The sequence below is a fragment of the Halteromyces radiatus genome, assembly GCF_025201355.1.
Source record: "Halteromyces radiatus strain CBS 162.75 chromosome Unknown BX664scaffold_7, whole genome shotgun sequence".
Lineage (NCBI taxonomy): Eukaryota > Fungi > Mucoromycota > Mucoromycetes > Mucorales > Cunninghamellaceae > Halteromyces > Halteromyces radiatus.
The window spans coordinates 987,425-1,014,686 of NW_026251693.1; the positions used below are offsets into that span (position 1 = coordinate 987,425).

The 27,262-nt window shown below is 32.5% G+C and overlaps 11 protein-coding genes and 1 non-coding gene across 12 annotated transcripts; 6 read left to right on the forward strand and 6 right to left on the reverse strand.

The window, feature by feature from the left end:
- Positions 1 to 208: 208 nt before the first annotated feature.
- Positions 209 to 1,044, reverse strand: BX664DRAFT_388162 (uncharacterized protein). Its single transcript, XM_051549445.1, has 3 exons — positions 698 to 1,044; positions 527 to 631; positions 209 to 463 (listed from the first exon to the last, which is right to left on the reverse strand). Exons 1-3 carry the CDS (start codon positions 995 to 997, stop codon positions 344 to 346), a joined length of 525 nt encoding a protein of 174 aa, XP_051397711.1. The 5' UTR covers positions 998 to 1,044; the 3' UTR covers positions 209 to 343.
- Positions 1,045 to 1,745: 701 nt separating this feature from the next.
- BX664DRAFT_339719 (phosphoesterase family-domain-containing protein) lies at positions 1,746 to 3,496 on the reverse strand. Its single transcript, XM_051546686.1, has 7 exons — positions 3,307 to 3,496; positions 3,108 to 3,183; positions 2,694 to 3,021; positions 2,593 to 2,624; positions 2,292 to 2,495; positions 2,182 to 2,207; positions 1,746 to 2,033 (listed from the first exon to the last, which is right to left on the reverse strand). Exons 1-7 carry the CDS (start codon positions 3,487 to 3,489, stop codon positions 1,827 to 1,829), a joined length of 1,056 nt encoding a protein of 351 aa, XP_051397712.1. The 5' UTR covers positions 3,490 to 3,496; the 3' UTR covers positions 1,746 to 1,826.
- Positions 3,497 to 3,870: 374 nt separating this feature from the next.
- On the reverse strand, positions 3,871 to 5,530 carry BX664DRAFT_339724 (uncharacterized protein). Its single transcript, XM_051546687.1, has 7 exons — positions 5,485 to 5,530; positions 5,366 to 5,404; positions 5,105 to 5,254; positions 4,927 to 5,048; positions 4,743 to 4,844; positions 4,297 to 4,681; positions 3,871 to 4,207 (listed from the first exon to the last, which is right to left on the reverse strand). Exons 1-7 carry the CDS (start codon positions 5,506 to 5,508, stop codon positions 3,944 to 3,946), a joined length of 1,086 nt encoding a protein of 361 aa, XP_051397713.1. The 5' UTR covers positions 5,509 to 5,530; the 3' UTR covers positions 3,871 to 3,943.
- A 93-nt stretch (positions 5,531 to 5,623) lies between these two features.
- Positions 5,624 to 9,448, reverse strand: BX664DRAFT_301654 (P-loop containing nucleoside triphosphate hydrolase protein). Its single transcript, XM_051542392.1, has 5 exons — positions 7,430 to 9,448; positions 7,110 to 7,345; positions 6,756 to 7,033; positions 6,408 to 6,621; positions 5,624 to 6,341 (listed from the first exon to the last, which is right to left on the reverse strand). Exons 1-5 carry the CDS (start codon positions 9,379 to 9,381, stop codon positions 5,881 to 5,883), a joined length of 3,141 nt encoding a protein of 1,046 aa, XP_051397714.1. The 5' UTR covers positions 9,382 to 9,448; the 3' UTR covers positions 5,624 to 5,880.
- A 436-nt stretch (positions 9,449 to 9,884) lies between these two features.
- BX664DRAFT_339727 (uncharacterized protein) lies at positions 9,885 to 11,064 on the forward strand. The gene has a single exon (XM_051546688.1). It carries the CDS (start codon positions 9,920 to 9,922, stop codon positions 10,826 to 10,828), a length of 909 nt encoding a protein of 302 aa, XP_051397715.1. The 5' UTR covers positions 9,885 to 9,919; the 3' UTR covers positions 10,829 to 11,064.
- A 17-nt stretch (positions 11,065 to 11,081) lies between these two features.
- Positions 11,082 to 12,452, reverse strand: BX664DRAFT_388167 (uncharacterized protein). Its single transcript, XM_051549446.1, has 3 exons — positions 12,242 to 12,452; positions 11,677 to 12,176; positions 11,082 to 11,574 (listed from the first exon to the last, which is right to left on the reverse strand). The coding sequence occupies exons 1-3, from the start codon at positions 12,435 to 12,437 to the stop codon at positions 11,170 to 11,172; spliced, it is 1,101 nt and encodes a 366-aa protein (XP_051397716.1). The 5' UTR covers positions 12,438 to 12,452; the 3' UTR covers positions 11,082 to 11,169.
- Positions 12,453 to 12,597: 145 nt separating this feature from the next.
- Positions 12,598 to 16,744, forward strand: BX664DRAFT_284954 (armadillo-type protein). The gene is made up of 18 exons (XM_051541656.1): positions 12,598 to 12,680; positions 12,771 to 12,824; positions 12,911 to 13,014; positions 13,093 to 13,193; positions 13,262 to 13,526; positions 13,624 to 13,671; positions 13,741 to 13,875; positions 13,967 to 14,020; positions 14,107 to 14,166; positions 14,264 to 14,365; positions 14,443 to 14,682; positions 14,846 to 15,084; positions 15,154 to 15,540; positions 15,643 to 15,736; positions 15,818 to 15,921; positions 16,013 to 16,152; positions 16,214 to 16,437; positions 16,522 to 16,744. The coding sequence occupies exons 1-18, from the start codon at positions 12,638 to 12,640 to the stop codon at positions 16,654 to 16,656; spliced, it is 2,529 nt and encodes an 842-aa protein (XP_051397717.1). The 5' UTR covers positions 12,598 to 12,637; the 3' UTR covers positions 16,657 to 16,744.
- A 271-nt stretch (positions 16,745 to 17,015) lies between these two features.
- BX664DRAFT_388169 (phosphoesterase family-domain-containing protein) lies at positions 17,016 to 18,713 on the forward strand. The gene is made up of 7 exons (XM_051549447.1): positions 17,016 to 17,218; positions 17,338 to 17,413; positions 17,482 to 17,809; positions 17,919 to 17,950; positions 18,023 to 18,226; positions 18,327 to 18,352; positions 18,416 to 18,713. The coding sequence occupies exons 1-7, from the start codon at positions 17,072 to 17,074 to the stop codon at positions 18,620 to 18,622; spliced, it is 1,020 nt and encodes a 339-aa protein (XP_051397718.1). The 5' UTR covers positions 17,016 to 17,071; the 3' UTR covers positions 18,623 to 18,713.
- Positions 18,714 to 20,601: 1,888 nt separating this feature from the next.
- Positions 20,602 to 20,684, reverse strand: BX664DRAFT_t108. Its single transcript has one exon. It is a non-coding gene; the product is annotated as a tRNA-Leu (tRNA).
- An 877-nt stretch (positions 20,685 to 21,561) lies between these two features.
- On the forward strand, positions 21,562 to 23,207 carry BX664DRAFT_301664 (nuclear pore complex subunit Nro1-domain-containing protein). Its single transcript, XM_051542393.1, has 5 exons — positions 21,562 to 21,785; positions 21,887 to 22,182; positions 22,269 to 22,488; positions 22,546 to 22,713; positions 22,795 to 23,207. Exons 1-5 carry the CDS (start codon positions 21,584 to 21,586, stop codon positions 23,052 to 23,054), a joined length of 1,146 nt encoding a protein of 381 aa, XP_051397719.1. The 5' UTR covers positions 21,562 to 21,583; the 3' UTR covers positions 23,055 to 23,207.
- Positions 23,208 to 23,227: 20 nt separating this feature from the next.
- Positions 23,228 to 24,014, forward strand: BX664DRAFT_188637 (uncharacterized protein). Its single transcript, XM_051540055.1, has 2 exons — positions 23,228 to 23,648; positions 23,754 to 24,014. Exons 1-2 carry the CDS (start codon positions 23,370 to 23,372, stop codon positions 23,904 to 23,906), a joined length of 432 nt encoding a protein of 143 aa, XP_051397720.1. The 5' UTR covers positions 23,228 to 23,369; the 3' UTR covers positions 23,907 to 24,014.
- Positions 24,015 to 24,641: 627 nt separating this feature from the next.
- Positions 24,642 to 26,435, forward strand: BX664DRAFT_267384 (uncharacterized protein; the record flags this gene model as incomplete). The annotated part of the gene is made up of 6 exons (XM_051540947.1): positions 24,642 to 25,160; positions 25,259 to 25,504; positions 25,581 to 25,635; positions 25,733 to 25,782; positions 25,854 to 26,234; positions 26,301 to 26,435. 6 exons carry the CDS (start codon positions 24,642 to 24,644, stop codon positions 26,433 to 26,435), a joined length of 1,386 nt encoding a protein of 461 aa, XP_051397721.1.
- Between the last annotated feature and the right edge of the window lie 827 nt (positions 26,436 to 27,262).

Here is a 27,262-nt window from a genome sequence, read left to right on the forward strand (position 1 = left end):
ACCATCCATCCTTTTTTTTTTTTTTTTTTTTTTTTTTTTTTTTTTTTTTTTTACTGATGACTTTTAGTTACTATCTATATCATAGGAATCATCACAGTAGAAATCATCATATGTATTAACAGTATCAAAGTCACTACAACCACAATAAGTCAGGCATCACTGTCATTGACATCACAAACAGTCAACTTGTAAAGATAACAAAACTAGTAAAAAAAAAAATCGTACTTCATGACATTTTTATTATTTCATATGTTGATACACAAAAAAAAAAGAGTTTTCATCTATTCTAAAACAAGGCAATGATGCTATAAAACCATCCCAAGTCCAAAATCGGTCTCTACACTTAGAAGTAAGAAATATCGCCGAACTTTTCCTTGTAACCAGGAACATTGTATTGACCCTTTTGAACCATAGATTCGACATTCTTGTTGATTTCGGGTTTGGCAGCAATGATATCGTCAACCTACAAAAAAAAAAAAATATTAGTTGAGGATAAGTAGATGATAATAATGGCTTTGGATCTTACAGTGAGTTGTTCAATAGGTCGAGAACCTTGAATGTTTTCAAGAGTAGCATGAAGATCCTTAAGTTCGACATCAATTTGTTGGACAGTCTTCTTAGCCTTTTCAACCTATAGTCCCAAAAAAAAAAATGAACATCTTCACCAAAAAACATCTATGTTAAAGAGGATACTTACAGCCTTGGCTTCAAATTGATCAATAGCCTTCAATTGAGCATCCAAGTTGTAAGCAACGGGTTTAAAACCTTGAACAGACTTTTCAGCGGAATCGATAATAGCTTGGTTCTTCAATACAGAACGATAATGAGCAAAGTCCACGGTGGTAGATTGAGTCTTCAATTCATTCAAAACACGCTTGACTTCTTCATTTCGCTTTCGGAAAGCTTGTAAAGAGGCAGCGGTTTCTTGAGGAAGAGAAGCTGACAATTTGGTCCAATCCAATTGCTTGGCAGCAGTACGAACAGTTGAGGCCATCATGTTGTAAAGAGAGGGGTAAAAAGAAAAATACAAAAAAAAAAAAAAAAGGTTCCAAAACAATAAACTCTTTTGATTCTACCCTTCCCCCCATCCCAGCTTTTTTTTTTTTTTTTTTTTTTTTTTGTGACTCGACGTCACGGTGAAATTCGATGACAGCTTTTGAACCGTACCTGAGATCCATCATTGTCCCTATTTTTCTTCGTATAGGAGTTCCTGTTGTTATTTGAAATATTTTTTTTTTTAAATAAATGATCGTATTTAGCACTATTGTTAGTCCAATTATCGTCATTATTATTATTATTGACATCCTTGACAAATGTTTCCTTTTTTTTTTTTTTTTTTTTTTTTTTTTTTTTTTTTAGCCAGTGATCAAGCACTTGCCTTTTTCAGCTAGGATTGACAGGCACACAAAAAAGAAGTGGTCCATAGAAACCCAATGATCTTTAGACAATGAAACTATTGACAATTATTGAACTTGTGGATGATGATAGATGGTAGTTAACTAGCGATGTACGGACAATACGTGGTATGTGATGATGGATGATTACCGTATGCTGTGATGGTTGCCTGGAATGATCCTTCAATAAGAAAACAATGGTAACAACAATCATAACATTTTTTTTTTTCTTTCTTCCTTTTTTTTTTTTTTTTTTTTTTTTTTGTTTGAATGTTTACAGCGAGAGAAAGACTATCAATCAAAACACTAAGAGATTTTAAATCCAATGAGTCTGTAACAAATGTGAATAATATATAAAGTTCTTTTTTTTTTTATTTATTCAACAATAGTGGAATAATAATAATATGGATGGATAAATTATACTATGTAATCTTAAGGAGGAGGGATACCACCTTTAGGATGAGTTTGATTAAAGGATTTGCCAGTCAAGAGTCCAGGGATGGAACTATTATACAAAGGAATTTGATCAACGGGTACAACAGTATTCTTGTATCCAATTTTCTTGGCGACAAAATCAAAAACATTGTTGTCTGTCTTGTTAGCGTCTCCACGACCCAATGACCCAAGATCCCAGTTTTGCTAATCAACAGTAATTTAAAAAAGGAAAGGAGTTAGTATAGATATGTATATAAAAAACTACGAGTTAGTATAGATATGTATATAAAAAACTACTATTCTACTTGATAATTCTAAATTGCCATTATCATCGTTGTATTTGATCACTTACTTCCACAGTGTGCAAGGTAGAATAATCTATTTGAAATAAATAAATAAATAAATAAAGATAGAACGGTGGCTATCAGAACAATGATGATGATGATGATTCTTGTCACTTACGAGTATAATATGTACTATCATTGGTACCTTTCAAGTGATCAGGAATGGCACCAAGCAAAAGAGACCATACACGGTTGCGGATAGGTTTGGTATGATTTTCATCAAAGGTGATCAAGATGAGAGTTTTATTTGACAGATTAGGCTTGCTTAGAGTAGATTGATAGAAACCTGTCAACCAGTCGCCTGCATAAGTAGTATTAGTGTCTATGAATGATCAACAAATAAATAAACAAATAATAAAAAAAGAGGTGAGATGAATGAGAAATTAAACTTTATATATATATATATATATATTTGTTACCATGACCATCATTTAGCATATTGGGAGTGTAACTAAGATATGAATGATTTGTTTAATAAAAGTAAAACAATTCATTTTGAAATACAATATTGGTAACTTACAACATCCAATTGGGAAGTGTGTTGGCAGCAATATCAATGTCGAGTTCAATTCCAGGGACAACAAATTTGGCTCGCGCAGGATCTTGAGCAATAGAATCAAAGATGATGGCTGGATTATGCTTTCTGACATATTGACCGATCTTGTATCCAGGATAACCAACGCTGGGAATATCTTCTTGGTAAACCTTCCAAGTCAAACCCTTCTTTTCTAAGAGATCGTAAATGGTGCTAATATTCTTGGGAATGTTATAATAGTCATCATTGGTAATGCCAAAAGTAGATCCACCAGCAGCCGCGACGTAATTGGGTTCACTTGGGTGAGTAAGCGCTTTTAAAAGAAAAAAAAAAAAAAAGAGGAATGAATGAGGTAAATGAAAAAGAGACCAGTTTGAATTTTTTTTTTTGTTACTTTACCACTATAACTATCCAAAAGGATACCTTCTTTTGCCAATGTTTTCCATGCAGGTAATTCACTAACTAGTTCAAAATCCTAAAGTGTGCAAAAAGTAAAAGAAAGACCAAAAAAAAAAAAAAAAAAAAAAAAAATATGGAAACGTTGTTTAAATCAGCGCATACTGTTTATTGGTCAAACGACCAACTTTCACTCTGGTACCTGATTTTCAAACCAGACTTGAAGGAAATGATCAAAGACCTTTCCTTTGACTCGCTGATGATGATGATAATGATGATAATGATGATGATGATGACAGTGATGCTGGTATTCAACTGACGGAGAAGCTATTATACTAATAGTAAATGAACTCAAAGTAAGAAAGGAAGATAAAGTAATACGCATGATAACGATGATGGAAGATTATAAAAAAAAAGGGAGAACACTCATCAAATGGTCTATTATTTATATACTGTATTTTATTATTATTATTATTATAATACTGATATTAATCATCCTTGTGATTTTATTTACTATGAAAGAAATGGCTTAATTGTATTGACCAAAGGATACCTATGATTTCCATACAGGTGGCGTGATCTTGAAAACTGATTGGGAAACAAAGAGAGAATTTCGATATCGATGAACGTTTTCCCCCTGTCATGAGGATGAAATCAGGACATATTGTGAAACATTTATTTTTATGTATACGCTTGTAATACTAAAGAATGTTCACTTATCCAAAGGAAAAAAAAAAAAGATAAAGACAATATTTAAGAGATTCTATTCTCTTGTATCGAATACATATTAATTACTTATTTATTTATTTGGGTAACAAAATACTGAAACTAAATCTAATCTAATTCCTTTTTCTAGACGTTGTATTCGAGAGTTGTTTCTTTTTATTTCCTGAATAATAGTAATCCAAAAATGATCGCTTGTCTTTCACGTCGAGATTTGTTTTTCGAAGTCGGGCCACATTACCAAGAGCCAGCAAAAATTGACCACCCACTAAATCATCATATCCTGCCAAAGCCGTCAAATCAGTAGTGTTGACCGAACCTTCGTTTGCACATGGTGTTTCATCATCCAATAAATGCTTGATTCGTAACGTATTGGAGAACTACGTAAAAAAAAAAAAATTATATATCAAATGAAATATAAATTAGATCCATTTCCTTTTCCTTTTTTTTTTTTTTTTCTAATAATTACCTGTGAGCATAATGATAAAAGATGAACAAGTTGATAGCCGACAGTATAAGTTGGAGACATATAACTGTATTCATATTTGAATGCAATAACATGAAATCGACCATCACGATCCGTAGGCTTGAATTCGTTGAATAAAGGCGCACTGAACTTGAGTAAGGCACGACCATTAGAGGTAGTTGCTTCAGGGAAAATGATCACTGGACCCCATTTGTTGTTCTTAGCTTGACTAGAAATTTGCTTGACTGTATATAGATCATTTTCATTCACATTGGCCTCTTCAGGAGTCATCACTGGTAAATAAACACAAGATCGAATGGCTTGCCATAATGATATCCGACGCACTTTGTTGACAGATGGAATGACTTGGGTAAATACAGGATTAAATCTAAATAATAATAATAATAATATATCAGTCTTATTTGTTTGATTATTATTATTATTATTACCGAAAAGCCAGATAGATCACCTCGATATAAGAAGTCCAATTAGTAACAATGATATCACCAGAATTCACCTTTAAAGCTGGAGCCTTGGAAGCCTTGTTGCGACTAATATAAAACATATGGAATAAAAATAGATAAGAGTGAGTATTTTAGAAATATCATGTCATTTTGTGTCCTTTTTTATTACCCTTTTCGAATAGAGACTGGTTCGGATTTGAAATAAAAAAAGCCCATAAAGAAAAGGATCAGTCTTAAGCATACTGAAGTGAAAATCCTTTTCCAGACACGCTGTAGAGGTTTTAATGGTATCTATAGTGACGTGATATATAAGTAAGGAAATAAAATAGAAGGATACGATTACTTACCAGTAAAGTACCCAAAAGAGGAACTAAGATCAAGTAAAGCAAGGCAACAATAGTAACTAGGGTGAATTTGATAATTCCTTGGATAGGACCAACAATATAATGAATGACATTAGATAATGATAATAATAGACTGTTTTCAGTACGTGGTGGCTAATAAGAGAAGTGAAAAGAAAATAAAAAAAAAAAAAACAAAAAAAAGTGAGTGTTGAGATCAATAAAAGATGGATTGTTGATTGCTTATATCGTGTTATTTTAACTTACCACTGGTGGGAGGAAAGGTTGAATACCAGTACCAGGATCCTATTATTAATCAAACGAAAATAAATAAATAAATAAATAAATACATTTCAAATGACATGAAGGAATAACAAATGACTTACTCTCCAACGAGAATATTTTTCCATTGATATTAGATTCAGAAAGAAATAAAATAAAGAAAAGAAGCACCCTCTTCAACATTGAAAAAAAAAAGCACTTTTTTGAATTCCAGATAATCCCAAAAAGAATTGCCACGTGATTTTTTTTTAATGTTGATCTAGATAATCATGATTGAAAAAACCTATGTTCATCCATACTTCTCTTATCGTAAACAATTATTAAGAGAATATATGAAGAATATATATATATGAATGATTCTAATCTATGAATGAATTTATTATTTCTAGTAAAAATGCATGAAAATAATACTTTCTAATTTAAAAACGAGATAAAATGAGAATAACTATATACGATGGTGAAGTCAATGAGGGAAATATGGAAAAAAAAAAAAATCTAATCTAATCACTATCAGTGTCAGGTTCCTTTTCACCACCTTCGATTAACCATTTGAGATGACGAGCACGACGACGATCTTCTTGTTTCTTGATTTCATTTCTAGTTTTCTTTTTCTTCTTGCTGAGTTTGGCTTTTACCTTTTCATCATCCACTTGCTTTTCATCATCCACCGCAGTCTTGCCAGTACGATTCAATCGACCAGCTTCCAAAGTCCAAGTTTCAGGGCAAAGTGCACTAACGAATTCTTGAGAGTGAGAAATCATCACCACAGCTCCTTCCCAATTCTTGATAGCACCAGCAAGACCACCCAAAGCTTCACGATCCAAGAAATTGGTAGGTTCATCCAAAATCAACATATGTGAGTTATTCCACATAGCTGCTGCAATTACCACCTTGACTTTTTGACCACCAGATAATTCACTCACTTTACTATATTGTGCAATATCAGGATCCAAACCAACATCTATAAAATTCATTTAAATATATATATGAATACAATGTTTCCTATTTTTTTTTTTTGTTAGATTACCTTGAAAATGTTGACGAATGGCAGGTACAGTCAATTCACGATACATGAGACCTTCACGAGAAGCTTCCTTATCATCAAATTGTTGTACCATTTTTTGGAATCCAAGTTCAAGTAGCTTTTCACGAGAAATCCAAGTATTGTATTTGTGAAGTAAGTTTCTCCATTTGACTTCATATTGGAAAGTTTTCTTGAGTTTGGCACGACCTAACAAAGTCTATGAAAGCAAAAAAAAAAAAAAAAAAAAAAAAAAAAAAAAAAAAAAAAAAAACCGTATTGAGCTACCATTTTCTCCTCCCATCTTTTTTTTTTTTTTTTTTTTTTTTTTTTTTTAAAAAAAACAAGACTTACTTCAATTTGCCGTTTATCACCATTGATTTCAATATGTTTTTCCATTTGTTTCCTTTCTTCTTCAGACCATTGACGAGTTTCCTTTTCCAATACTTCTTTGTCTTCACCCGTAGAATAACGCCATTGTAAATAATCCATAGGAGTCTTTTCCAAATGTTGTTCTAAATGGTGGAAAGCATGTTGTGCTACATAACCAATGCGTAAAGCAGGATGACGCCAAACTGTACCAGTTTGAGGAATAGATTCCCCTGTCAACAATTTGATCATAGTTGTTTTACCTAGAATAACAACAAAATATGAATAATTAAATCATCATCTATTATTTAATTCTTTTTTTTTTTTTTAATTCTTTACCTGCACCGTTTGGACCCACTACAGCCACACGAGAAGAAAGAGATAAAGAGGCGGAAGCATTGAATAACGAAGGACGAGATGCACCAGCATAGGTATAGGTACAATCAGTGATTTTCAAAATAGCTTTGGTATTGCTTCGGACTCCTGATAAAACGGAAGGTTTAGGAAAAGAGAATTCAACGGTAGAGGCATCAAGGGTATAGTAAGTACGTGCTGCTGGATAAGCTTCAACAAACCTATTCAAAAATAAAATAAAAAAAAAAAAGAAAAAGATTAGGAAACAATGTTTTGCTATATTTTGTAAACAATAAAAAACTTACTTTGAGAGGTTGCCAGAGTATAAACGTAATTTCTTCTTTTCATAATGCAAAATTTGAGTACAAACATTGTCCAAGAATCCAGAATCGTGAGAAACAATAAGACAGGTAACATGAGTTTGACTATTGAGGTAATCTTCTAACCATTTGATATTATGGACATCCAAGTGATTGGTAGGTTCATCAAGTAACAAGATATCAGCCTTAGTAAGCATAGCACGAGCCAATTCCACCTTCATTTTCCAACCACCAGAGAATGTATTGACAGCATGAGACAAACGAGCATCATCAAAACCAACTGATCGGAGAGATTCTTCAATTTCTTCTCTTGGGATATTTTTTAAATGATGATCAGCAGCAACATAGTCCACCACATTCAAAGAAGTATCAGCACCTTGTACAGTATAATCTACAAAAGCAGTTCGGACTTGATCTTGAGAGGGGAAACCTTCTACTTTTCCTTGATGAATAGATCGCATAAGAGTAGATTTACCAGCACCATTTGTACCACATAAACCATAACGTTGACCACGATGTAATTTGAGTTTGGTGTGATTGAGTAAAAGACGAGTACCATAAGCTAAAGAGAAATCATCTACACGACAAATTTCTTCTCCTTCTTGATGATCATAAGCATCATCATCATCAGTAGCACCACTACGTTCTTTCCAAATTGTATGTAGTTGTTCATGTAAAGCAGTGCACACACCAGGGACATCTGAAGCAATTAAAAAGGAATTCAAATAAGGAGATAAGATCTTGATCCATTTTTCCAAAGTAAACATTTCTTGACGAACAAAATCAACACAAAGGACGGCAATGAAATCCAAGACAGGATTGTAGAATGAATCCAAAAAGAATTGTACTTTTTTGACTTGAGTTTTAACCGTATTTATCGTTTCATCCAAACCAAGTAAAGATAATTGTTTGTCTTGTTCATCTTTTTCCAAATGACCACCAGCATCAATCAAGGTTTGTTTTGCTTTTCCAGCCAATGCACGAATTTCAGGGAATGCAGCGCCTTCAGCTTGACGATCAACACCAGGGTATAACTGAGGTAAGAATTGAGCAGCAGTACGAGGATCACGGACAAGTTTACAAAGATTGTCGATAATAATAACAGTTTGACGTAATAACAAAGTAGATCGTTCATTCAGAGCACGAGTTAACAAAGGGACCATAATAGCTAAAGTAGGACCATTGACTTCAGCAACAAAGGTAGTACTTGCCAATTTTTCAATAGTAGCAGGTACATGAGTAGGATCACCCATACAAAGAACTAAATCCTTAATATGACGTTCAATATCAGGATTGCCACCAACAGAACAGACAGCACGCATAGTACGTTGAGCTTCCGAAGCGACTTCATTCTTAGTATCAGCCAAACAATTAGAAACGACAGGAATAATTTCAGGTAAAAGTTCCCCGACTTGTTCAGGAGCTCTTTCGGTAAATCGTTTCAATAACTTGAGAGCACCGACTTTGGTTTGCCATTTCTTGGATACATTAGACTTTTCACCTTGAGCAGAGAGAATAGTACCCATACCTTCATATAATAGAGGAAGAAGTAAATGAGCAGCTTCAGGAGGAGCAAGATCAACTAAAGTTCTTGAGGCTTGTTCAGCAGCTTCTTGCACTACTTGACCCTTATCAGCATAAAGATCCAAAAATAAGACCAAATAGTTCAAAATGATAGGTTCAATAGGATCCTTCACCACTTCAGCCATAGCATTAAAACCAATAAGTCCACTTTCTCTTTCCATACCAGATTTCTTGTTCTTAGCACTAGTTTCCAACTTTTGTAAAATATTATGATGTTTTAACATGATAATACCACGACTTTTAACTTCTTTTGCAAGTTCACGAGCTGCTTGATCTACTTCTTCACTAGTAGGTGCTGTATTAAGTTGTTTCAACAGATCACTGACCAAAACAGCCACATCATCAGTTGCCATGATTGTATAAAAAAAGAAGAAGAAGAGGAGGTGAATGAAAGAAAGAAAAAAAAAAGGGGGAAGAACAAAAAAAAAAAAAAAAAAAGAAAAAAAAATGATAGGAAGGAGTTTCAAAAGTTTTTTTTTTTTTTTTTTCTAATAGCAGCCACTCAAATAAATATCAAATCAAAAGTGAGCTTTTTATCCATTTGCCCAATCTTTGGTTTCGGATCAAAAAGTATTTTTTCAATAATGCAATCTCATCCTCTTATCATAGTCAATCATTCTTCCTTTTTTTTTTTTTTAAGGTTATTTACGCAGCAAAAAAAAAAAAAAAAGGTAAAAAATGAATAACTTTATACTTGTACGTCCCTCATTTTGACACATTTTATTTTTTTATTTGTTTTATTCAATAGACATAATATTTCTATTTTTGCCTTCAAATCAAGTCACATGGTATCTACTCTCTTCATCAAAATGGTAAAAAAAAAAAAAAAAAAAAAAAAAAAAAGAATTCTTTTTTCTCTCTCTCTTTTTTTTTTTCTTATATTCAAATAATATGGTTTCTTCTTTTACTCAAACAATTATTGCCATTTTACTTATTCCTTGTATTCCACTTCTTATTTATGTTATTGGAATATTAATTCCTGAAAGTCATATTGTTTCTCGAACTATCACTTATAAAACTCGACCTGAAAGACTTTGGGAACTTCTAACAGATGTACAATCTTATCCTTTATGGCGACCTAAACTTGAAAGTGTTTCTATTGATAGTATTACTCCAGCAACACTTGATGAAGGAAAACGCGTAGTGTTTGTAGAACATTCTAAACGTGATCGTCGTACTGTCATCTTACATGTCGAACAACAACCTTTGAAAACAATGCTTCGAGTTTTGGAAGAACGTATTACCACTGCTGTTAGTTTAAGATCTCCTGTACCTACACGACCTCATGTTCCAACTTTTTCTGGTTCTTGGACTTTTGAACTCAAATATCCTAATCAATGGTTACCCAACAACAATCATAATAATAATAATAATAATATGGATTCCACCATCACCAACGAAACCCCGACAACTGTACAACTGAAGATCACTGAACAAGGTGTTATCAAAAAACCATTGGTACGTTTATCCAATATGTTACTTTTCGGTTATCATCGTCGTATAGACCGTTTTATGAAGGATTTGGAAAAAAGAATTGCTCAAGATCATCGAAATGACAGCAAAAAATCAACTACAACAATTGGGGAAAACGATGATCATCATCATCAGCAACAACAACCGATCAAATCAGCCGACAATGAAATATATCACCAGACATTCCTTTCTTCATTACCTGACAAGGAAATCGACTTGGCCACTCAGGATGATACTTTATTACAAGTCAATGGACCAAAATCAACAAAAGCATTGGAAAAGGATTGGGATCTAGTTAGTGAAATTTATGAACGTCAAAAACCATAATTTATCTTTTAGTACTCTTGTCCTTTATATATATATATATATATATATATATCAATACCCTCATTTCATCATATTTTTTTATCCATTCTTAGTCGATTATTCCCTTTTTCTTTTATTTCCCCATTCCTTTGTGTATCCCTTTATATATATATATAGTATTACTATTATTATTATTTTATTGAATACTTTATCGTGTATCATTTTTAGCCATTCATTCAATAAATATTCAAGTCAACTGTTTTTTTTTTTTTTTAAAAAAAAAAAAGTCTTGTATTGTAATTTATTTTATTGTAATATAAATAATTATTATCTAATTCTAAACTGATTAAACTATATCAAGATTAACTATCTGTATTTTCTTCATCTGAATAGGTCACACTTTCTTGTTCGCTATCATCATCATGACTGCTGTTGTCATCATCATTGTCCTTGTCATTATCACAAGTGGAATTTGCTATGTCTTCATCATCCAAGGGGTACATCTTCATTCCAAAATCGGCACTTTTTTTCATTATTTTCATTGCCATCATCCTGCTACTATCATCGTTGGATCCTAATTTCTTTCCTTGTTTCATCATATCCTCTTCAATTAATCGCCATCCAGTTTCGGGTATAAGCACTTGTTGAATATATTCCATTGGTTTTTGAGGATGTACCTTTTCTTTTGTAATATATCCAGTTCGTAAAAACATATCATTGAGTATCTTGAGTATGATGGAAGCACCCTTTGATCCATAGTATCCAGGCTATTTTCAAATATATATATATATCCCATAATCATCATGATCATCAAAAAAAAAAAAAAAAGAGTTAGATTATTATATTGATCCTTTTTTTTTTCCTTTTACCATGGTTTTATCAAATCGTCCGATCAATCCCATTGTACTTCTTGCCTTATGTGAGCCCATTTTCTTATAAGTTGCCAATGCTGTTTCTCTATAAGGACTGTCGATATGACCATCGATCACTTTGATTAGATCAAGTTTCTTTTCTTCAATACGTGTATCTAAACCCATAAAATCCAGATCAATAGGGTATCCATTCTTGATACCTTCGGGTTTGACTTTGAGTTCCAAGGTATGTAATTGACAAAATCGAAATTGATCCATGTTGCTGACAGCACGTCGTTTTGGAAGGTAAAAGTGTGAAGCATTGTCTTTTCTTTGTTGAGCATACTGAAGGTCATCCGATTCAATTTGATCCAGTGCTTCCTTAAGTTTCAAAGGTAGTGAATATGAATTATCGTCGTCATTCTCGTCGTCGTTATTGTTGTATCGAAGCACCTCCTTGCAATATGGACATACTTTTAAATTGATATTCTTGTTATTCGTTTTGGATATATTGTCGACTGTATAAGAAACAAAAAAAAAAAAAAGGTTAATGATAATATCAGGTCATAAAGATGAAGGTTACCATCATTGAGTCTTGGAAGTTTGGTAGTAGGTTCTACTTTTTCAGAAGTTTGATGAGACCGTTTTCTTGCTTTTGTCACCAATATTTCCTTCTTTTTTGGTTTTTTTCCAATAAAATTAGTAGGTGCGGTATATTTGGATGATTGAGGTTTTATACTGTTTGCGAATAAATCGTTATTGATATTATTTTGGTTCATGTTGGAATACAAAACTAGGAAGAAAAAACCAAAAAGAAATAAAAAAAAGAGACAGAAATCATGCCTGGTGCATCTCGTATAGCCTTCGATCTCCGCTGAAAAAGCCACTTTTTATATGCGGGAACGAATACGCGTTTTTTGAATTTAACATTTCTTTCTTTTTACTCTCACTTTTTTTCTTTGCTGAAAATATAAAAACTATGAGCTACGAAGGTAGAAGTCAACATCGTTCAAGAAACGATGGTAAGTTGAAAAACAAGTCAATAATAGTAAATAGGTCAAACTCGAAAGAACTTGATGTCTTATCTATTATGTTATACATATGTTGAATAGGACGACGATATGGAGGATACAATCGAGACTACCGTGGAGGCAACAGATACAGAGGTAACCCCATTAACGACGACTTTTATACGAAATTATGTTTAATATAATATTTAATTGATTATATTTTTTTTTATTTACATATATAGATGACTATCGAAAAAGACACTATCGACAACCTTCTCCCAGTCGTGACGAAGTAGAAGATATTGAAGAACGATTAAAAGGACTCATCATCAAAATAGGTGATAAGGTAATGAACAATTACTTTAAAGAAAGGGATTACGATCTAGAAAAGGACAGAAAGACATAACCTTTATGACATATATAGATTACTCCTGATCTCCAAGTAAATTTAAACAAGATGAAGAATATATTGGACAATGATTATGAGAAGTACCCTGATATGGTGCAAGAAACATTACAAGCTTGGTAAGCAAAAGTGTTCTTTATTTATCATATTTTTACTCTATTAACCATTCTTTTTTTTTTTTTTTTAGTGTTTTAGAACTTCCTTCAAAGACTCCCATCTATGGTACTCTCATTGGTTTATTGAATGCATCGAATAACAATATTGTTTTACGACTTATGGAAGGTTTCAATACGTTACTTACGACTTCAGTAGAACAAGCAGATTGGTTCAAACTAAAACAACTCGTTCGATTCTATGGAGAACTTGTTAATGCTAATGTTATCTTACCGAGCGCTTATTGTCATTTACTGGAAGATATCTTGGCTGATTTGGATCAATCAAAACAACTAAAGGTATTCAAATAAGGAAAAAAAAAAGAATTCAATTAGGATCAGAAGTATGTTATTAATCCTTTCTCTCTCCCTCTTTTTTATCTTGCTCTACATTTAGCGTCGATTGGATTGCCTTGTTTACATTGTTCTTAATGCTTTACCTTGGGTAAGTTATAAAAATGAAAGAATAAGAATTAGAATGGAAAATTGACTTGTTAATGATACCGAATTTTAGTGTGGAAAAGAACTCAATGAACGATGTGGTTCTGGATTGGAAGGTGTTCTCAACAAAATTGATACTTACATGAACAGCAGGGAAACAATCCACTTTCCTATTCTGAAGGTCTTTCAAGATGAGCAAGACCAAGATGTAAGTAGAAAAAAAAAAAAAGAAAATTGGGTCACTTTAAGAAAAGTGTTTGTATTTGTTTCTTATCTTTATATTCACTTTTTATCATTAGGAACTTTTACATTTGTGGAATCTCATTCAACAGCTTGAAAAAAGCAATTGGAAGGTAATACCCACTTTTTTTCTTCACCACGCATAATATGTTCATTGTCCTCACATCTCATATTTTATTTTATTTTTTTATCATTCTAGATATCGCTCATTCCAAAGGTTTACAAATGGTTTGATGATGAATTAAATAGAGCATTGCAGGTAACAAACAGAATAAATTATCGGAAAATGTGATACTGTTAGCGATATTTTTAGGATACATTTTGACTCATATTTATTGTTGTTCTTGTTTTTTTAGCATGAAATTCCTCGAGTGACACTCCCTCTTGATTCAGATGAATCAGCAAGGTACATTCATCCTCGACATATACTCAGAATTTTTATAGATGAAGATGGAAAGGTAAACGATAGAATCAAGGTTAAAATACCTTAAAACGGAAAGAATAAGGTAACTGAATCAATGATTATTTTTTTTAGACGAAATCTGACCATCCTGATCATCGTGGTCTTGATTACTTTATTCTCAACGATATCATTGCCGACACTATACAAATTTTTGAAGCCAATCGAAAGGAATGTGGCAAGTACCTTTTGAATATTGCAGGTGTTTTTGAACCCGGTCATTTTATGTCTCAAATGGATGATGATGACGATGATGATGATGAAAGGATCAACGAAAAATCTTTGGATTGGAATGCATCCGAAATTTTGATGGAGGTACGTATTAAAAAAAAAATAACAAAAAGGTTTTCTTTGGAAACTGATATAATTCTCTTTTTATTATTATTATTATTATTATTATTATTATTATTATTATTATTATTATTATTATTATTATTATTATTATTATTATTATTATTATTATTATTATTATTATTAGTCACTTCTATCACAGATGTTGATGCTTCCTATTTCTTCTTATCGATTGATTTTCTTCTCAACTCTCATGGCTGAACTGGTCCGTTTGAATACAAAAACATTCCCTATGGCTTTAGGACGATCTGTCAAATTATTATTTGATAGATTAGATAATATGGATACTGAATGTGTTGCTCGATTATGGACTTGGTTTGGACATCATTTAAGTAACTTTGGATTTCAATGGGATTGGGTAGCATGGTAAGATGACATAAGAACAAAAAAAGGATAAAGAGGGAAAAAAACTGATGGATTTTAATTATATTATAGGGAAGATGCATTGACTCTTGACAAATTACATCCACAAGTATGCTTCATCCGGGAAACCATCGAAAAGGAAATCCGACTCAGTTACTATGAACGTATCAAAACATCTTTGCCTTCGGAATTTGTCTCACTTGCACCAGCAGAAGCCCCTGGACCCAATTTTAGTTTTGGTGATACTTCTCATCCTCTTAACCCAGCAGCAAAGAAGGTCGTGGAGGCACTTCGGTCCAAGAAAAGTGTAGAAGAAGTACGAGAACTTTTGGAAAACATCAAACGGGAACTCGGTGATGATGATGTAGCACAGTCTTTGGCCATACAAGATCTCTTTATTCAATGCCTTTTGTTGGTGGGTAGTAAAAGTTTCTCTCATGTATTGAATGTAGTAGAAAGGTAATAAAAAAAAAAACGGGCAGATGATGATTACATTGGACTGCTATATATATATATTATGGTCATATCATATTCATTCATGTTACCATCATTCATTTATAGATATCTTGAAGTCATGCGACATTTCAATGGCACTCACGAAGAAAAAGTACGCACTGTTGAAATAGTGGCCACGTTTTGGAAAAACAATACTCAGGTACTCATAGAAAAAAAAACATTGAGAGTTTATTATTCTTTTTGTTACTTACTCAGTTGATTTTGTACTCCACACGTGTAGTTTTTATGCATTTTACTGGACAAACTTTTGAATTACCGTATCGTGGACCCAGCTTCCGTGATCGCTTGGATATTTGATCCAAAACAATTGGAAAACGCAGGAAGGTAAATTGAATATCCATTATACAGAAAGAATGGTTGATATGCATGGAAGTGACTGATTATTCTCTTTTTTCTTTTCTTGTTTCATTGATAGATCATATATTTGGGAAATCTTGAAAAATACATTGAACAAAGTTGTTTCTAGAGCCGCACAAATCAAATCTCGTTTGGAAACCTTTCGACAACAGCATAGAGACAATGAAATTGCTCGGGCAGCAAAACCTTCTACAGAAAGTAAGATTTTGTATATATATATTATGATAAAATAGGTTTGTTCTAATGATTTCTATCGTAGTCACACAAGCTGAAGCTCAACAAGAATTAGATGCTATACAAATTGCTGAACAATCATTTGGAACAGTATCAAGAGAACAAAAGGAAGTGTTTATGGTGATGTATCAACGTTTTGCCGAAATTTTACAGTCGTTACTCAAGTCTTTAGAAGCTCAAGGTCGAAACCCTGATGAAGATTGGACTTTTTGGTGGATGAATGGATGGTTCAAAGAAATCCTTCGACTGGTAAGGTTTTTCAATGACAAGAGCCAATCAAATGACAAAGAAACTAAATTTTTTTTTTGACATCCTTTCCCCTTTTATTCATAGTATCACGATGAATGTGCTGGATTCAAAGTCACTTTGGAGTCTGTTGTATTTACCTCTGATTTAGAACCTCGCATCATCAACTTGTTTCAACAAGTACAAGAATGGAATCAAAGCTTGTTAGCAAAAACAAAATGATCTCTTTTTTTTTTTTTTTTATGAAATAGTATAGTGATGGTGGTACATTAGTTTTATAGTTCTTCGAATTTACAATGGAAAAACTTTTTTACATCAATAAAAAAAAATATACTTATTTATATAATTTGGTCCCTTCAATCGATAAATAGGAAAGGGTGATTTTTACCTAATTTTGCTGTTATACAAAATGTTTTATATTTGATTCCTGGCGGAGCGCTCAAAGAATTGCCAATCAGAAACAATGATCATTGCACCTGCTTACAAGGACCACATTACTATCTATCATCAACATTTAGATTGTTGTCACACAAAAGTAGACCCTCTCATGGATATATAAAACGTTTTCTTTTTTTTATTTACCTTTTTTTTTTTTTATTTTAGCTTTTTCCTAATTTATTTCATTCTTTATTCAACTATGCGTCTTACTTTGGCTTCTGTTGTTGCTCTTGCTACTTTATCTGTTAGCACCATGGCTGCTCCTACAGCTCATCATCATGGTAACAATCATCAAGGCAAGGGAAAGGTCTTTGATCATATTCTCCAAGTTTGGTTCGAAAATCAGGTACATAACGAAAAAAGAAATGCGGTGTTTGAATAGTCGATTTTCTTAATGATCATTCAACCTTTTTTTTCCTTTTTCTTTTCTTTTCTTTTCTTTTCTTTTTTTTATATTTCTTCAAGGACTTTGATGTGGTCAATGCTCTTCCTACCTGGCAAAAGTTAGCCAAAGAAGGCATTCTTTTGGATAACTTCAATGGTACATTAAAAAGAAAGAAGTATTTATTATATATATTAACTCTCTCTTTTATATATATATATATATAGCTATCACTCATCCTAGTGAACCTAACTATGTCGCTGCTGCTGGTGGTTCCAACTTTGGTATTGATAATGATGACTATTACAACATTCCCAAGAATATTACCACTGTTTACGATTTGTTGGAAAAGAAGGGTTTGACCTGGAAGGTTTACCAAGAAGATATTCCTAGTGTTGGATTCACTGGATTCAAGGAAGGTCAATATGTACGCAAGCATAACCCTGCTGTTATCTTTGACTCTGTTGCTCAAAACCCCAATCGTGTGAAGAACATTGTTCCTGGTACCCAACTTGATGCTGATATCAAGGCCAGCAAACTTCCCAACTGGATGTTGTAAGTTTCCTGTCTTTTTTTTTTTTTTAAAAAAAAAAAATCTTTTTCTGTCACAATGGTTTTTTCTTTTTATTAATATATACTGTTATTTTTTTTTATTTTTCTATAGCTACACTCCCAATATGTTGAATGATGCTCATGGTAAGAAAAACAAAAAAGGAAAACATCTGTTATATATAGATATATATATTCATATATGATATTTCTTTTTAGATACTAATGCTACTTACGCCGGTAACTGGTTGGATGGTTTCTACAAGTCTACTTTATCTCAACCTTACTTGACCAAGAATGCTCTCATTTTGATCACTTTTGATGAAAATGCTTCTTATCCTAAGCGCAACCGTATTTGGTCCCTTTTGCTTGGTGACATTCCTGAACACTTGAAGGGTACCACCGATAACACCTATTATAGCCGTAAGTCAACTTTTCTTTTTTTTTTTTTTTGTGATATAATCCATTTGATCATTCTATTTGTACTTATCATTTTTTTTTATTATTATTTTTTATACTTTAGATTACTCCACTTTGCACACTGTTGAAGTAAGTAGTGAATAGGATCAAAAAGAGAAAGTAAGGAAATATCTGACTTAATTTTATTATTAGCAAAACTGGGATCTTGGATCATTGGGTCGTGGTGATGCTGACAAGAACGCAAACAACGTCTTTGACTTTGTTGCCAAACAAATTGGATACAAGAACACTGTCGTCCCTACTCAAAATATTCCTTTGAACAACAATACCATCACTGGTTTATTGACTGGCAAGTCCTTCAACCAAACTCATCCTAACGGTGGTACTCCTCCCGCTTAGTTTAGATATTTACAATATCCTATACTTCCTTTGTCATATATATATATATATCTTGTATTTCTTTTAATAAAATCCGAATTATTATTTTTTTTCTGTGATTTTTATATGTCTGATAGATATTAATTCTCTCTTTTTTTTTTTTTCCCTCTCTCTTTCTTTTTGGATGACTATGTACCTATGGATTAGTTTCTCTTTTTTTCAATCAAAATTCGATAATGATTCATTTTCATGGATGATTCGAATCGACTTTTGTACAACAAGGAAATGATCATCACACTGTCATAACTCTAGTTTTTCTTTCTTACTTCTTCCATCATCAATTGTACATACCAACTGGTAGTCTATTTTCAATCTTTTTTTTTTTCCCTCTCTCAAAATTTTTTTCGTTTTTTATAAAATCAATATATCTGGTCTCTCTCTTGGGTCATCACCGTAGGTTTTTACTTTATTTTACCAATCATCTGCCATATTATACGATCATCAAGCATTGTTACTAAGTTATTTTTTTTTTTTATTATTTTAACACTCATTAAGATTTTTTTTATACAAAAGTAAAGCTATATAACATCATCATTAACGACCTACATGTCATTGAATTGAATCATCCATCCATAAAAAGTTATAATAACTATAAAAGAATTATAATAACTATCGTAATTATTATCCTTTTTCTTTTTAGTATAAATACTCCTTTTTTTCATGTATCAAATAAAATGTGGATTATTCATTTTGATTGGCTCAACCCCCTTTTTTTGATATTCTCTTACCTTCCAATTTGAAATTGATCTTTTATTTTTCTTTACTTTACTTTTCTTTTTTATTTTATCTCTTTTTGTATATGTGTGCTTGCGTAATCAAGTACTGGTGCTCACTATTTAACTTATTATCTTTCAATCATCCGATCTACTTTTTCAATTTGGGTTCTAACAACCAAAAAATCTCTTAACATAAGTATATCAACCATATTCACACAAAAAAAAAAAAAATTACAAAAACACTTTTCCTTTGGACGACTTTACAATGATTGACGTGGAAATCTTCGATTTGTACACCAAGATAGGAACTGAGTCCTCTACTGACCCAACTATCAACGAAGCCATCCTTTTTTTTTTTTTTTTATCCAACTCAACCTTTTATCATGAATACCGATGATACTCAACAAGTTCTGCATATGAATATTCCAAAGTACGTTGAACAATTGTCCTTGATAAGAGAAAAACAGCGAATAATTCATGAAATGGAAGAAAACCTATTATCTTTGACAGTACAAATGGTCCATTCCAGTCTTGAGAGACCGTATGACGAGTTTACAAAGGCGAACTATGAAGACAAAAGAAAAGAATACTTGCAAGAGTTATTAGATGATCATATGCCTCGCAATGTCATGTATACTTATATTAACAAAGTAAGAAAGATAGATACATGGTTGTGATGGAGGCCATCTTCCTTGGGGCGGTGGGATGTCGAGAGAAAGAAAAAAAAAAAAAAAGAGAAAAAAAAATTTTAAAAAAAAAAAATTTTTTTTAATATATATATATTTTATAATCTGTTTCTAGTTTTAATTTTAGTATAAATAGTCCATCTTTTTCCTTTTTTTTGTAGTTTAGTCAATAGAATATATAATATTTTAATAAAAAACTTCTCTTTACATCCCATTTCAAAGTGTATTTGTGGATTATCTCTCTTGATTGGCTCACTTTGTTCTATATTCTAACTCAGAACAATTTTACTTTACTTTTCTTTTTTATTTTATTTCTTTTATTATACGTGTGCTTGCGTAATCAAGTACTGGTGCTCACTATTTAACTTATTATCTTTCAATCATCCGAATTACTTTTTCAATTTTGAACCTATAAACCGAAAAATCACTTAACATCACTTAACAACTAGTAACAACAACTACATGATGCTATGATCGACACTTTAACCGTGGTAAAAGCATTTACCCGATGATCCAATTTAAAAAAGCAAAAAATGATTGGTAACTGGGTGATTCGAACACCCGCCTCTTACGAGACCGCAACTTGAGTGCGGCGCCTTAGACCAACTCGGCCAAATTACCTAGTTTGAACGTTAGACCCTGATGTTCATGATAAAGCCAAACGGCTGAGTTGGAAAAATCACAATTTCAGCCAATCACAGTGCGTTCGGTGTAGATTTAGCCGAAAAGCTATTGCTTTCATCCTCCACTTTATTTTATTTTTTATTTCGCTATCCTTATTTTTCTTGCACTTTTTTTTCCTTCTTTTTTTTTTTTTTTTTTTTTTTTTTACATTATACTGTACTTCCTTCGTCTATTTTACGGTATATACTGTATCTCCTTTTATGATAGAAACATACTTTTTATCTCATGTTGCTTTATTGGAAATAAAACGATATATACTTTTTGAATGATTAACGTATCTCACTTCATCTCGATCTATTTGAACAATAATTCACCTATCTACTGTACTTTTTTGTTTGTCTTATTGCCTTTCTGTTTGCCTTTTATTGATACATAGAGTATGACTGCTCTCAGTTTTTTTTTTTTTTTTTTTTTTTTTTTTTATGTATATGTGGTTTATGGATGATATGTGATGAAAGGATGAATGGAATGTGACTATGGGAACGATGAATGATTGAATGGATGGTGAATATAATGATATAAATGATGAATTGAACAATGGTATAAAGTAGTGGGAAAAAGAAACTCTCTTATACTTCTTCTTCTTTCTTCTTTTGATATGTGGGTTGATATTTTTCTTTAAAAGTTTATTTCTTTTTTTATATATATGTATAAATTGACCTTGATGATGTTTCTTTTGGTATACAAAAAAAAAAAAGCGGCACTTGAAAAGAGGTCAGTGGCGCTTGCATTGCAAATAAAGGGCAAAAAAAAAAGAAAAAGATTTTTTTTTCTTTTCTTTTCAAACACTTTTTGTTTCTTTTTTTTTTTTTTTATTACATTTGTAGTTCTCTATTATGCCTGCTGAAAAGAAAAGACCTCGTGGATTGAAAAGTAGTGCTGCTGCTAGCAAATCTACTCCCAAGAAAGTCAAGACAGAAGTGGACGAAAAGGATATACCTGAAAATGCTCAAACTGTAGTCATTGACAAGGTGGTAGAAGAAGGTGATGAAGTTGGTGAAGCTGCTGCTCTTTTCGAGAATGCTTTGGAAAAACTAGGTAAGAATGTACAAGAAAAAAAAAAAGGAAGAATGATATGGTTGGTATGATTCTTATTTTCTTTGTCTATAACACTAATGTCCTTTTATTGATTTGTATAGACAAGAATCCTTCTGAAGCTTTAACATTGTTACGTGGAACAGTTCATGAATCTGATCGTATTTTACGCAACTGGGAATCAGAACAACCTTTACCATCCTTGTTTTATTATACTTATGGATCAGCTCTATATGAACTTGGCCGCTTAACAGAAGAAGAAGAATTTACACCCTATTTAGAAGCTGCGGAAGAACGTCTCCAGGATGGATTTGACCATTTGAAAAAGATCGATCAAGTAACTGACGATGAAGTTGTCAACAAGATGAATATTACTTTGGCAAAAATCTGGCTCGCAAAGGTATGAATGAAAAAAAAAATAAATATGTGAAGTGGATATGTACTATTGGTCTTAACTCTTAATTTGATTTATATACATATAATTAGGCTGCTATGTTGGTAGATGATGATTCAACAACTATTCCTGATCTTGCTGTACGTGCTTTGGAAACCTTGGATAAGACTTGTGAAAAATCAAAAGTATCAACGGCTAATTTGGTGGAGATCGGTAGTATCGTTCAGAATCATGGTGATCTTTATTCTGTGTTGGAACCTAGAACCAAATTTACTCAATGGGCTGAAATTCTTTTCAAACGTATCCTTGATGGTAAATTAAAATTTGTTCATCTAATGTTTATGTTACTTATTTTTTTTTATTGGATAGATGAACCTAACAACGCACGCGTTCTATCTGAACTTGGTCTTTCTCAACTTTCATTAGGAAATTATTGGTTGGAACGTATGGATGAAAAAGAGGATGTCTCTGAACAAAAAGAAGATCGAACTGAACGAATAAATGAAGAACAAAAAGCATATGATGCCTTTGTTGAAGGTAATATTATCACTATTATTGATGACTTCTTTTTTTTTAAAAAAAAAAATAATAATAACCAACTATTATGTGATTTTATAGCAAAGAAATATTTCCTTCAAGCTCAGGAATCTCTTGAAAAATCAAAGACGTTGACACCACAAATCTTTAGTGATTTAGCCGAAGCATATTTGAACGAAGCCAATTTGACTCTGGACAGCAAAGAACAAAAAGAATTATACGAACAAGCAGTTAAGAACATCAATGAAGCGAAGAATCTTGGAAGTGGACTAGATTACGTTTTACCTGAAGGTTTAGAATTATTTTTAGATGAATGGAATAGTGAAGAAAAAGTAGCCTAGTTTAACTATTGTTTTTTTTTTTTTGGATGATACATTACTATTTGTGTGAAATAAAAAGAAAGAAAAAGAAAAAAAAAGATGTAGACTACCTTTTTTCCAGAATAGGAAACGGTGCTTGCTTTTTCAAATAACGAATTGAATTTGGTTTTTCTTTCCTTTTTCTGTGTGTGTGTATATGGGTGTGTACGATTTTTTTTTTTTCGTCTTTCTTTTCGAACCTCGTATAACATTTCTTAACCTTTCCCACCCAGTTTTTCTCCTTCTTCTTTTTTTACCTTCTTTACTTTATATATTCGCATTCAAACTCATTAGTTTATGACTAGTCAAGAACAAGAGCCTCTACTTGCAGGTGAAAGGACATCAGAAGACGACAATGAACGACACCCATCTTCGGAAAGTTCTCAACAATTTGTTCGTTTGGAAAATAGACTTCAAAGTGGTCGTTTCACCTCCCTAGAAAAACTCTTATTCATAGTTTCTATCAGTTTATTCATCATCTTGACGATCTTTGTTGGACTATATGCTCGACGTGTATATGATGATCATCCTTATCCACCAACACCCAATCCTCCTCAAGACAATAATGAAACTACAGTAAAATGAATAATAAAAGGCTCAACAAATAAATGTGATTCAGTGGGTTCTAATCACTCTTTCTTTCTTTCTTTCTTTCTTTTTTTTTTTTAAAAAAAAATGTAGCCTCTTTGTATGACTCCAGAATGTGTATTGACCGCAGCTCAAGTACTTCAAGATATTGATCTTACTGTTGATCCCTGTGAAGATTTCTATGCTTATTCATGTGAGTTATTGTCATTTGGTTTATCAACTTTTATATTCATTTTTTTTTTTTAAAAAAAAATCTTAATAGGTAATAATTGGGAAGAACATCACAATATTCCTGAAGGCAAATCATCCACGGGATCTTTCGACTTGTTAGCTACCGGCAATAAAGAAGTATTACGTGGTATTCTTTCTCATGACTTTGATTCCTTTTATGAACGAGTCTACGATGAAAAAGAAGGCACTCTTCCCGACCCTGAAAAACTGGTGGACAAGCAAAATTTTTATATGGTCAAGAATATGTACGATTCATGCATGAATGAAGTCTTGATTGATGCTAAAGGCGCTACGCCTCTTTTGCCTTTATTGAGTGAAATCCAAGAATTCTTTGCTGGTGATGAAACTAAAATCTCTAGTAAAAACTTGACTCTTGCTGTTGCTACGTTGGTGAAGAATGGTGTAGATCCTTTCTTTCAACTCTTCATTGATGCTGTAAGTTTATAATATATAATCAAATTTTATTTGACTTTTTTTTTTTTTATTTCTTTCTTTCTTAAGGATGCCACTCATCCTGAAAACAATGCACTCCAAGTTATTCAATCTGGTCTTACTCTACCATCCAAAGAATATTACAAAAATGACGATATCATCAATGTCATGCAAGAAGCTATTACTGATACTTTGGATTTGGTATTCACAACAACAAATGAAATTGGATGGACAAAGAAGCGATCTGACCAAGCAGCAAAAATGGTAGTGGGATTGGAAAAGAAGTTGGCTGCTATCAATGATGAACTTGAAGATTTGATGGATCCTATTGGTACTTACAACCCACGTACTCTATCACAACTTAGCAAGATTTCACCGCAGATTGATTGGGATTTGTTGATTTCTCACTTACAACCTTCATCATCACCTCATCAAGATTCTATTATTGTCACCTCACCAACTTATCTCGCTAATCTTTCCAGTCAAGTATTAGAACCATCATCTCCGGATACTCTTCTCACTTATTTGATCTGGCGTACAATCAATGTTTATGTAGATGCTCTTGGAGAAGATTTACGAAAACCAAGCGACAAATTAATGGCCAAAATCCAAGGTAGAAATGCAAAGGTGACTGAACCTCGGTGGGAAACATGTTTACAACAAGTGGATAATTCTTTGGGCTTCATGGCTGGTCGATTATTTGTGCAAGAAAAGTTTGGTGGCAATGCTAAAGAACGAGCTGATGATTTTATCGATTCTATCAAGCAAGTCTTTCTTGAACGTTTGCCCGAACTCAACTGGTTAGATGATACAACAAGAGAAAAAGCTGTTGAAAAGGTATAGATTCGTTTGTTTATTCTCATTCTTTTTTTTTTTTTTTTTTTTTTGTTAATTCCAATCTTTTTTTTTTTTTTTTAAATATATATATATATTAGGTGAATAAACTCATCAGCAAAATTGGATATCCTACCAAAACACCGAATGTTATGTCACCTGTTTCTCTTTCTGAATATTACTCTGGTTTATCCGTATACGTTGATGATTATTTTGGAAACTATATGGCAGGTTTACAATTCAGTGTGAAGAAGGAATGGCAAAAGGTTGGCAAGGAAACGGACAAAACTGTCTGGCTTATGAATCCTGATGAAGTGAACGCTTACTATAATCCCACCGTCAATGAAGTAAGTAGTACAGATCCCATGATGATTTATTGATTATGCGCATGGTTGATTCTTTTTATTTTTCTCAACTTAATAGATTGTCTTCCCTGCTGGTATTTTACAAAATCCATTCTTTGGCAGCAACTATCCAGGTAAATCAAACCTCTATTGAAGTTAATGTTTTATACATTATATATATATATATATATTCACTCTTTTTTTTTTTAATACACATTTCCTTCCAAATAGATTACTTGAACTATGGAGGTATTGGGGTGGTTGTTGGACATGAACTTACGGTAAGGGAAAAAGATATTACCCAATTGAACCAAATTTTTCATCTTACTAATATAAATCTCTCTCTTGATAGCATGGCTTCGATAGTATGGGACGGCATTATGATGGTAATGGACGATTGGTGGAATGGTGGACCAATGCAACTTCGGAAGCATTTGACGAAAAGGCAAGCTGTTTTGTGAAGCAATACAATAATTTCACAGTAGATGCCGGTAATGGGGAAAAAATCCATGTCAAGGGAAAGCAAACATTAGGCGAAAATTTGGCAGACAATGGGGGATTAGGTGAAGCTTATATGGCGTGGAAACGACGCTACGATAGTGACAGAGAATGTAAAAAGTACAACAATCAACGACTTCCTGGGTTGGATGATTTGACACCAAACAAATTATTTTTTGTGAACTTTGGACGAGTATGGTGCAACAAAATGACCCAAGAGCGAGCAAAACAACGGGTAAGTTTTTTTTTTTTTTTAAATAAGATAAACTATTTTGATTGATATATATATATATATGTTTAGGTACTTACGGATGAACATTCACCAGCAAGATGGCGTGTCAATGGAGCGGTACAAAATTCTCAACATTTTGCTCAAGTCTTCCAATGTCCTTTGGGTAGTGCTATGAATCCAAAAGAAAAGTGTGAATTATGGTGATATCATGCATGAATTTAGGATGATTTTAAATAAAATATATATTTTTGAACTTGGATGAACTTAATAAAAACAATGATGATGATTTTGAATGACTGGACTCTCTTTTTTTTTTTTTTTTTTCTTTTTTTAAGGAGAGTGGTTGATTGATTGGCTAGTAGGAAGAGGAAGATAAAATAAAAACGTGTTTACTTTTTTTTTTTTTTCTTTATTTCATCTGTGGGTATATGTGAGTTTGTGCGCATGTGTGTATTATTTTGTGTTATGTGCGTGTGAATATAAAAAGAGAGTACAAACAAAAGAGAAAGAATAACAATCGGATGGTTTGTTCATTACATTGGCTCCCTCATCAATAGTAATAAGTATGTGATTTGTTGACTCCCTCAAGTGAATTGTAGTTTATGATAAAAGGAGGATGGATGATCCAAAAGAATGAATAAATAAATAAATAAAAAAAGGGGGGTGGGTCACTGCATGATCCAATGAAGGTAGTTGCATGATTTCCACCTCGTGTTGATTAGCAACAAAAAAAAAAAAAACATTTTGGCAACTACAAAAAAAAAAAAAAAAAAAAAAAAAAAAAAAAACCTTGTCTCACGTTTTGAATCTCCTACCCCTTTTGCCATTTTGTTTGGGTCGCAACCCCCCCCCTATTTCCTCTTGTTTTTTTTTCTCTCTCTTTCTCAGTTACTTCTATTCTTTCTACTCCTCTTCTTCCTTATCCTCCTCACTCTTTCTCTCTCTCTCTCTCTCTCCTTCTACTCCTCTCCACCCCTTTCTCTTTATCCATCTCTCTTTCATATACACTAATATTCATACTCACTTTTACA

Excerpts from the sequence above, each read along its gene's own strand:
- BX664DRAFT_339719 (XM_051546686.1), bottom strand. The coding sequence starts at position 3,489 with ATGCGTATTACTTTATCTTCCTTTCTTACTTTGAGTTCATTTACTATT. Across the intron at positions 3,022-3,107 it reads CCTTTTGGATAGTTATAGTG|CGCTTACTCACCCAAGTGAA; the intron begins GTAAAGTAACAA and ends TTCTTTTAAAAG. Across the intron at positions 2,496-2,592 it reads TATGCTAAATGATGGTCATG|ACACTAATACTACTTATGCA; the intron begins GTAACAAATATA and ends GATCATTCATAG.
- BX664DRAFT_339727 (XM_051546688.1), top strand. The coding sequence starts at position 9,920 with ATGGTTTCTTCTTTTACTCAAACAATTATTGCCATTTTACTTATTCCT.
- BX664DRAFT_388169 (XM_051549447.1), top strand. The coding sequence starts at position 17,072 with ATGCGTCTTACTTTGGCTTCTGTTGTTGCTCTTGCTACTTTATCTGTT. Across the intron at positions 17,219-17,337 it reads AAGTTTGGTTCGAAAATCAG|GACTTTGATGTGGTCAATGC; the intron begins GTACATAACGAA and ends TATTTCTTCAAG. Across the intron at positions 17,810-17,918 it reads AAACTTCCCAACTGGATGTT|CTACACTCCCAATATGTTGA; the intron begins GTAAGTTTCCTG and ends ATTTTTCTATAG.
- BX664DRAFT_388162 (XM_051549445.1), bottom strand. The coding sequence starts at position 997 with ATGATGGCCTCAACTGTTCGTACTGCTGCCAAGCAATTGGATTGGACC. Across the intron at positions 632-697 it reads ATCAATTTGAAGCCAAGGCT|GTTGAAAAGGCTAAGAAGAC; the intron begins GTAAGTATCCTC and ends TTGGGACTATAG. Across the intron at positions 464-526 it reads GACCTATTGAACAACTCACT|GTTGACGATATCATTGCTGC; the intron begins GTAAGATCCAAA and ends TTTTTTTTGTAG.
- BX664DRAFT_301654 (XM_051542392.1), bottom strand. The coding sequence starts at position 9,381 with ATGGCAACTGATGATGTGGCTGTTTTGGTCAGTGATCTGTTGAAACAA. Across the intron at positions 6,622-6,755 it reads GTGATAAACGGCAAATTGAA|ACTTTGTTAGGTCGTGCCAA; the intron begins GTAAGTCTTGTT and ends TTGCTTTCATAG. Across the intron at positions 6,342-6,407 it reads CATTCGTCAACATTTTCAAG|ATGTTGGTTTGGATCCTGAT; the intron begins GTAATCTAACAA and ends TGAATTTTATAG.
- BX664DRAFT_339724 (XM_051546687.1), bottom strand. The coding sequence starts at position 5,508 with ATGGAAAAATATTCTCGTTGGAGA. Across the intron at positions 5,255-5,365 it reads AACCTTTCCTCCCACCAGTG|CCACCACGTACTGAAAACAG; the intron begins GTAAGTTAAAAT and ends TTCTCTTATTAG. Across the intron at positions 5,049-5,104 it reads CTCTTTTGGGTACTTTACTG|ATACCATTAAAACCTCTACA; the intron begins GTAAGTAATCGT and ends ACGTCACTATAG.
- BX664DRAFT_284954 (XM_051541656.1), top strand. The coding sequence starts at position 12,638 with ATGAGCTACGAAGGTAGAAGTCAACATCGTTCAAGAAACGATG. Across the intron at positions 13,672-13,740 it reads TTCTTAATGCTTTACCTTGG|TGTGGAAAAGAACTCAATGA; the intron begins GTAAGTTATAAA and ends ACCGAATTTTAG. Across the intron at positions 14,021-14,106 it reads TTGAAAAAAGCAATTGGAAG|ATATCGCTCATTCCAAAGGT; the intron begins GTAATACCCACT and ends TTATCATTCTAG.
- BX664DRAFT_188637 (XM_051540055.1), top strand. The coding sequence starts at position 23,370 with ATGACTAGTCAAGAACAAGAGCCTCTACTTGCAGGTGAAAGGACATCA. Across the intron at positions 23,649-23,753 it reads AAGACAATAATGAAACTACA|CCTCTTTGTATGACTCCAGA; the intron begins GTAAAATGAATA and ends AAAAAAATGTAG.
- BX664DRAFT_388167 (XM_051549446.1), bottom strand. The coding sequence starts at position 12,437 with ATGAACCAAAATAATATCAATAACGATTTATTCGCAAACAGTATAAAA. Across the intron at positions 12,177-12,241 it reads ACTTCCAAGACTCAATGATG|TCGACAATATATCCAAAACG; the intron begins GTAACCTTCATC and ends TTTCTTATACAG. Across the intron at positions 11,575-11,676 it reads GACGATTTGATAAAACCATG|CCTGGATACTATGGATCAAA; the intron begins GTAAAAGGAAAA and ends ATTTGAAAATAG.
- BX664DRAFT_301664 (XM_051542393.1), top strand. The coding sequence starts at position 21,584 with ATGCCTGCTGAAAAGAAAAGACCTCGTGGATTGAAAAGTAGTGCTGCT. Across the intron at positions 21,786-21,886 it reads GAATGCTTTGGAAAAACTAG|ACAAGAATCCTTCTGAAGCT; the intron begins GTAAGAATGTAC and ends TGATTTGTATAG. Across the intron at positions 22,183-22,268 it reads CAAAAATCTGGCTCGCAAAG|GCTGCTATGTTGGTAGATGA; the intron begins GTATGAATGAAA and ends ACATATAATTAG.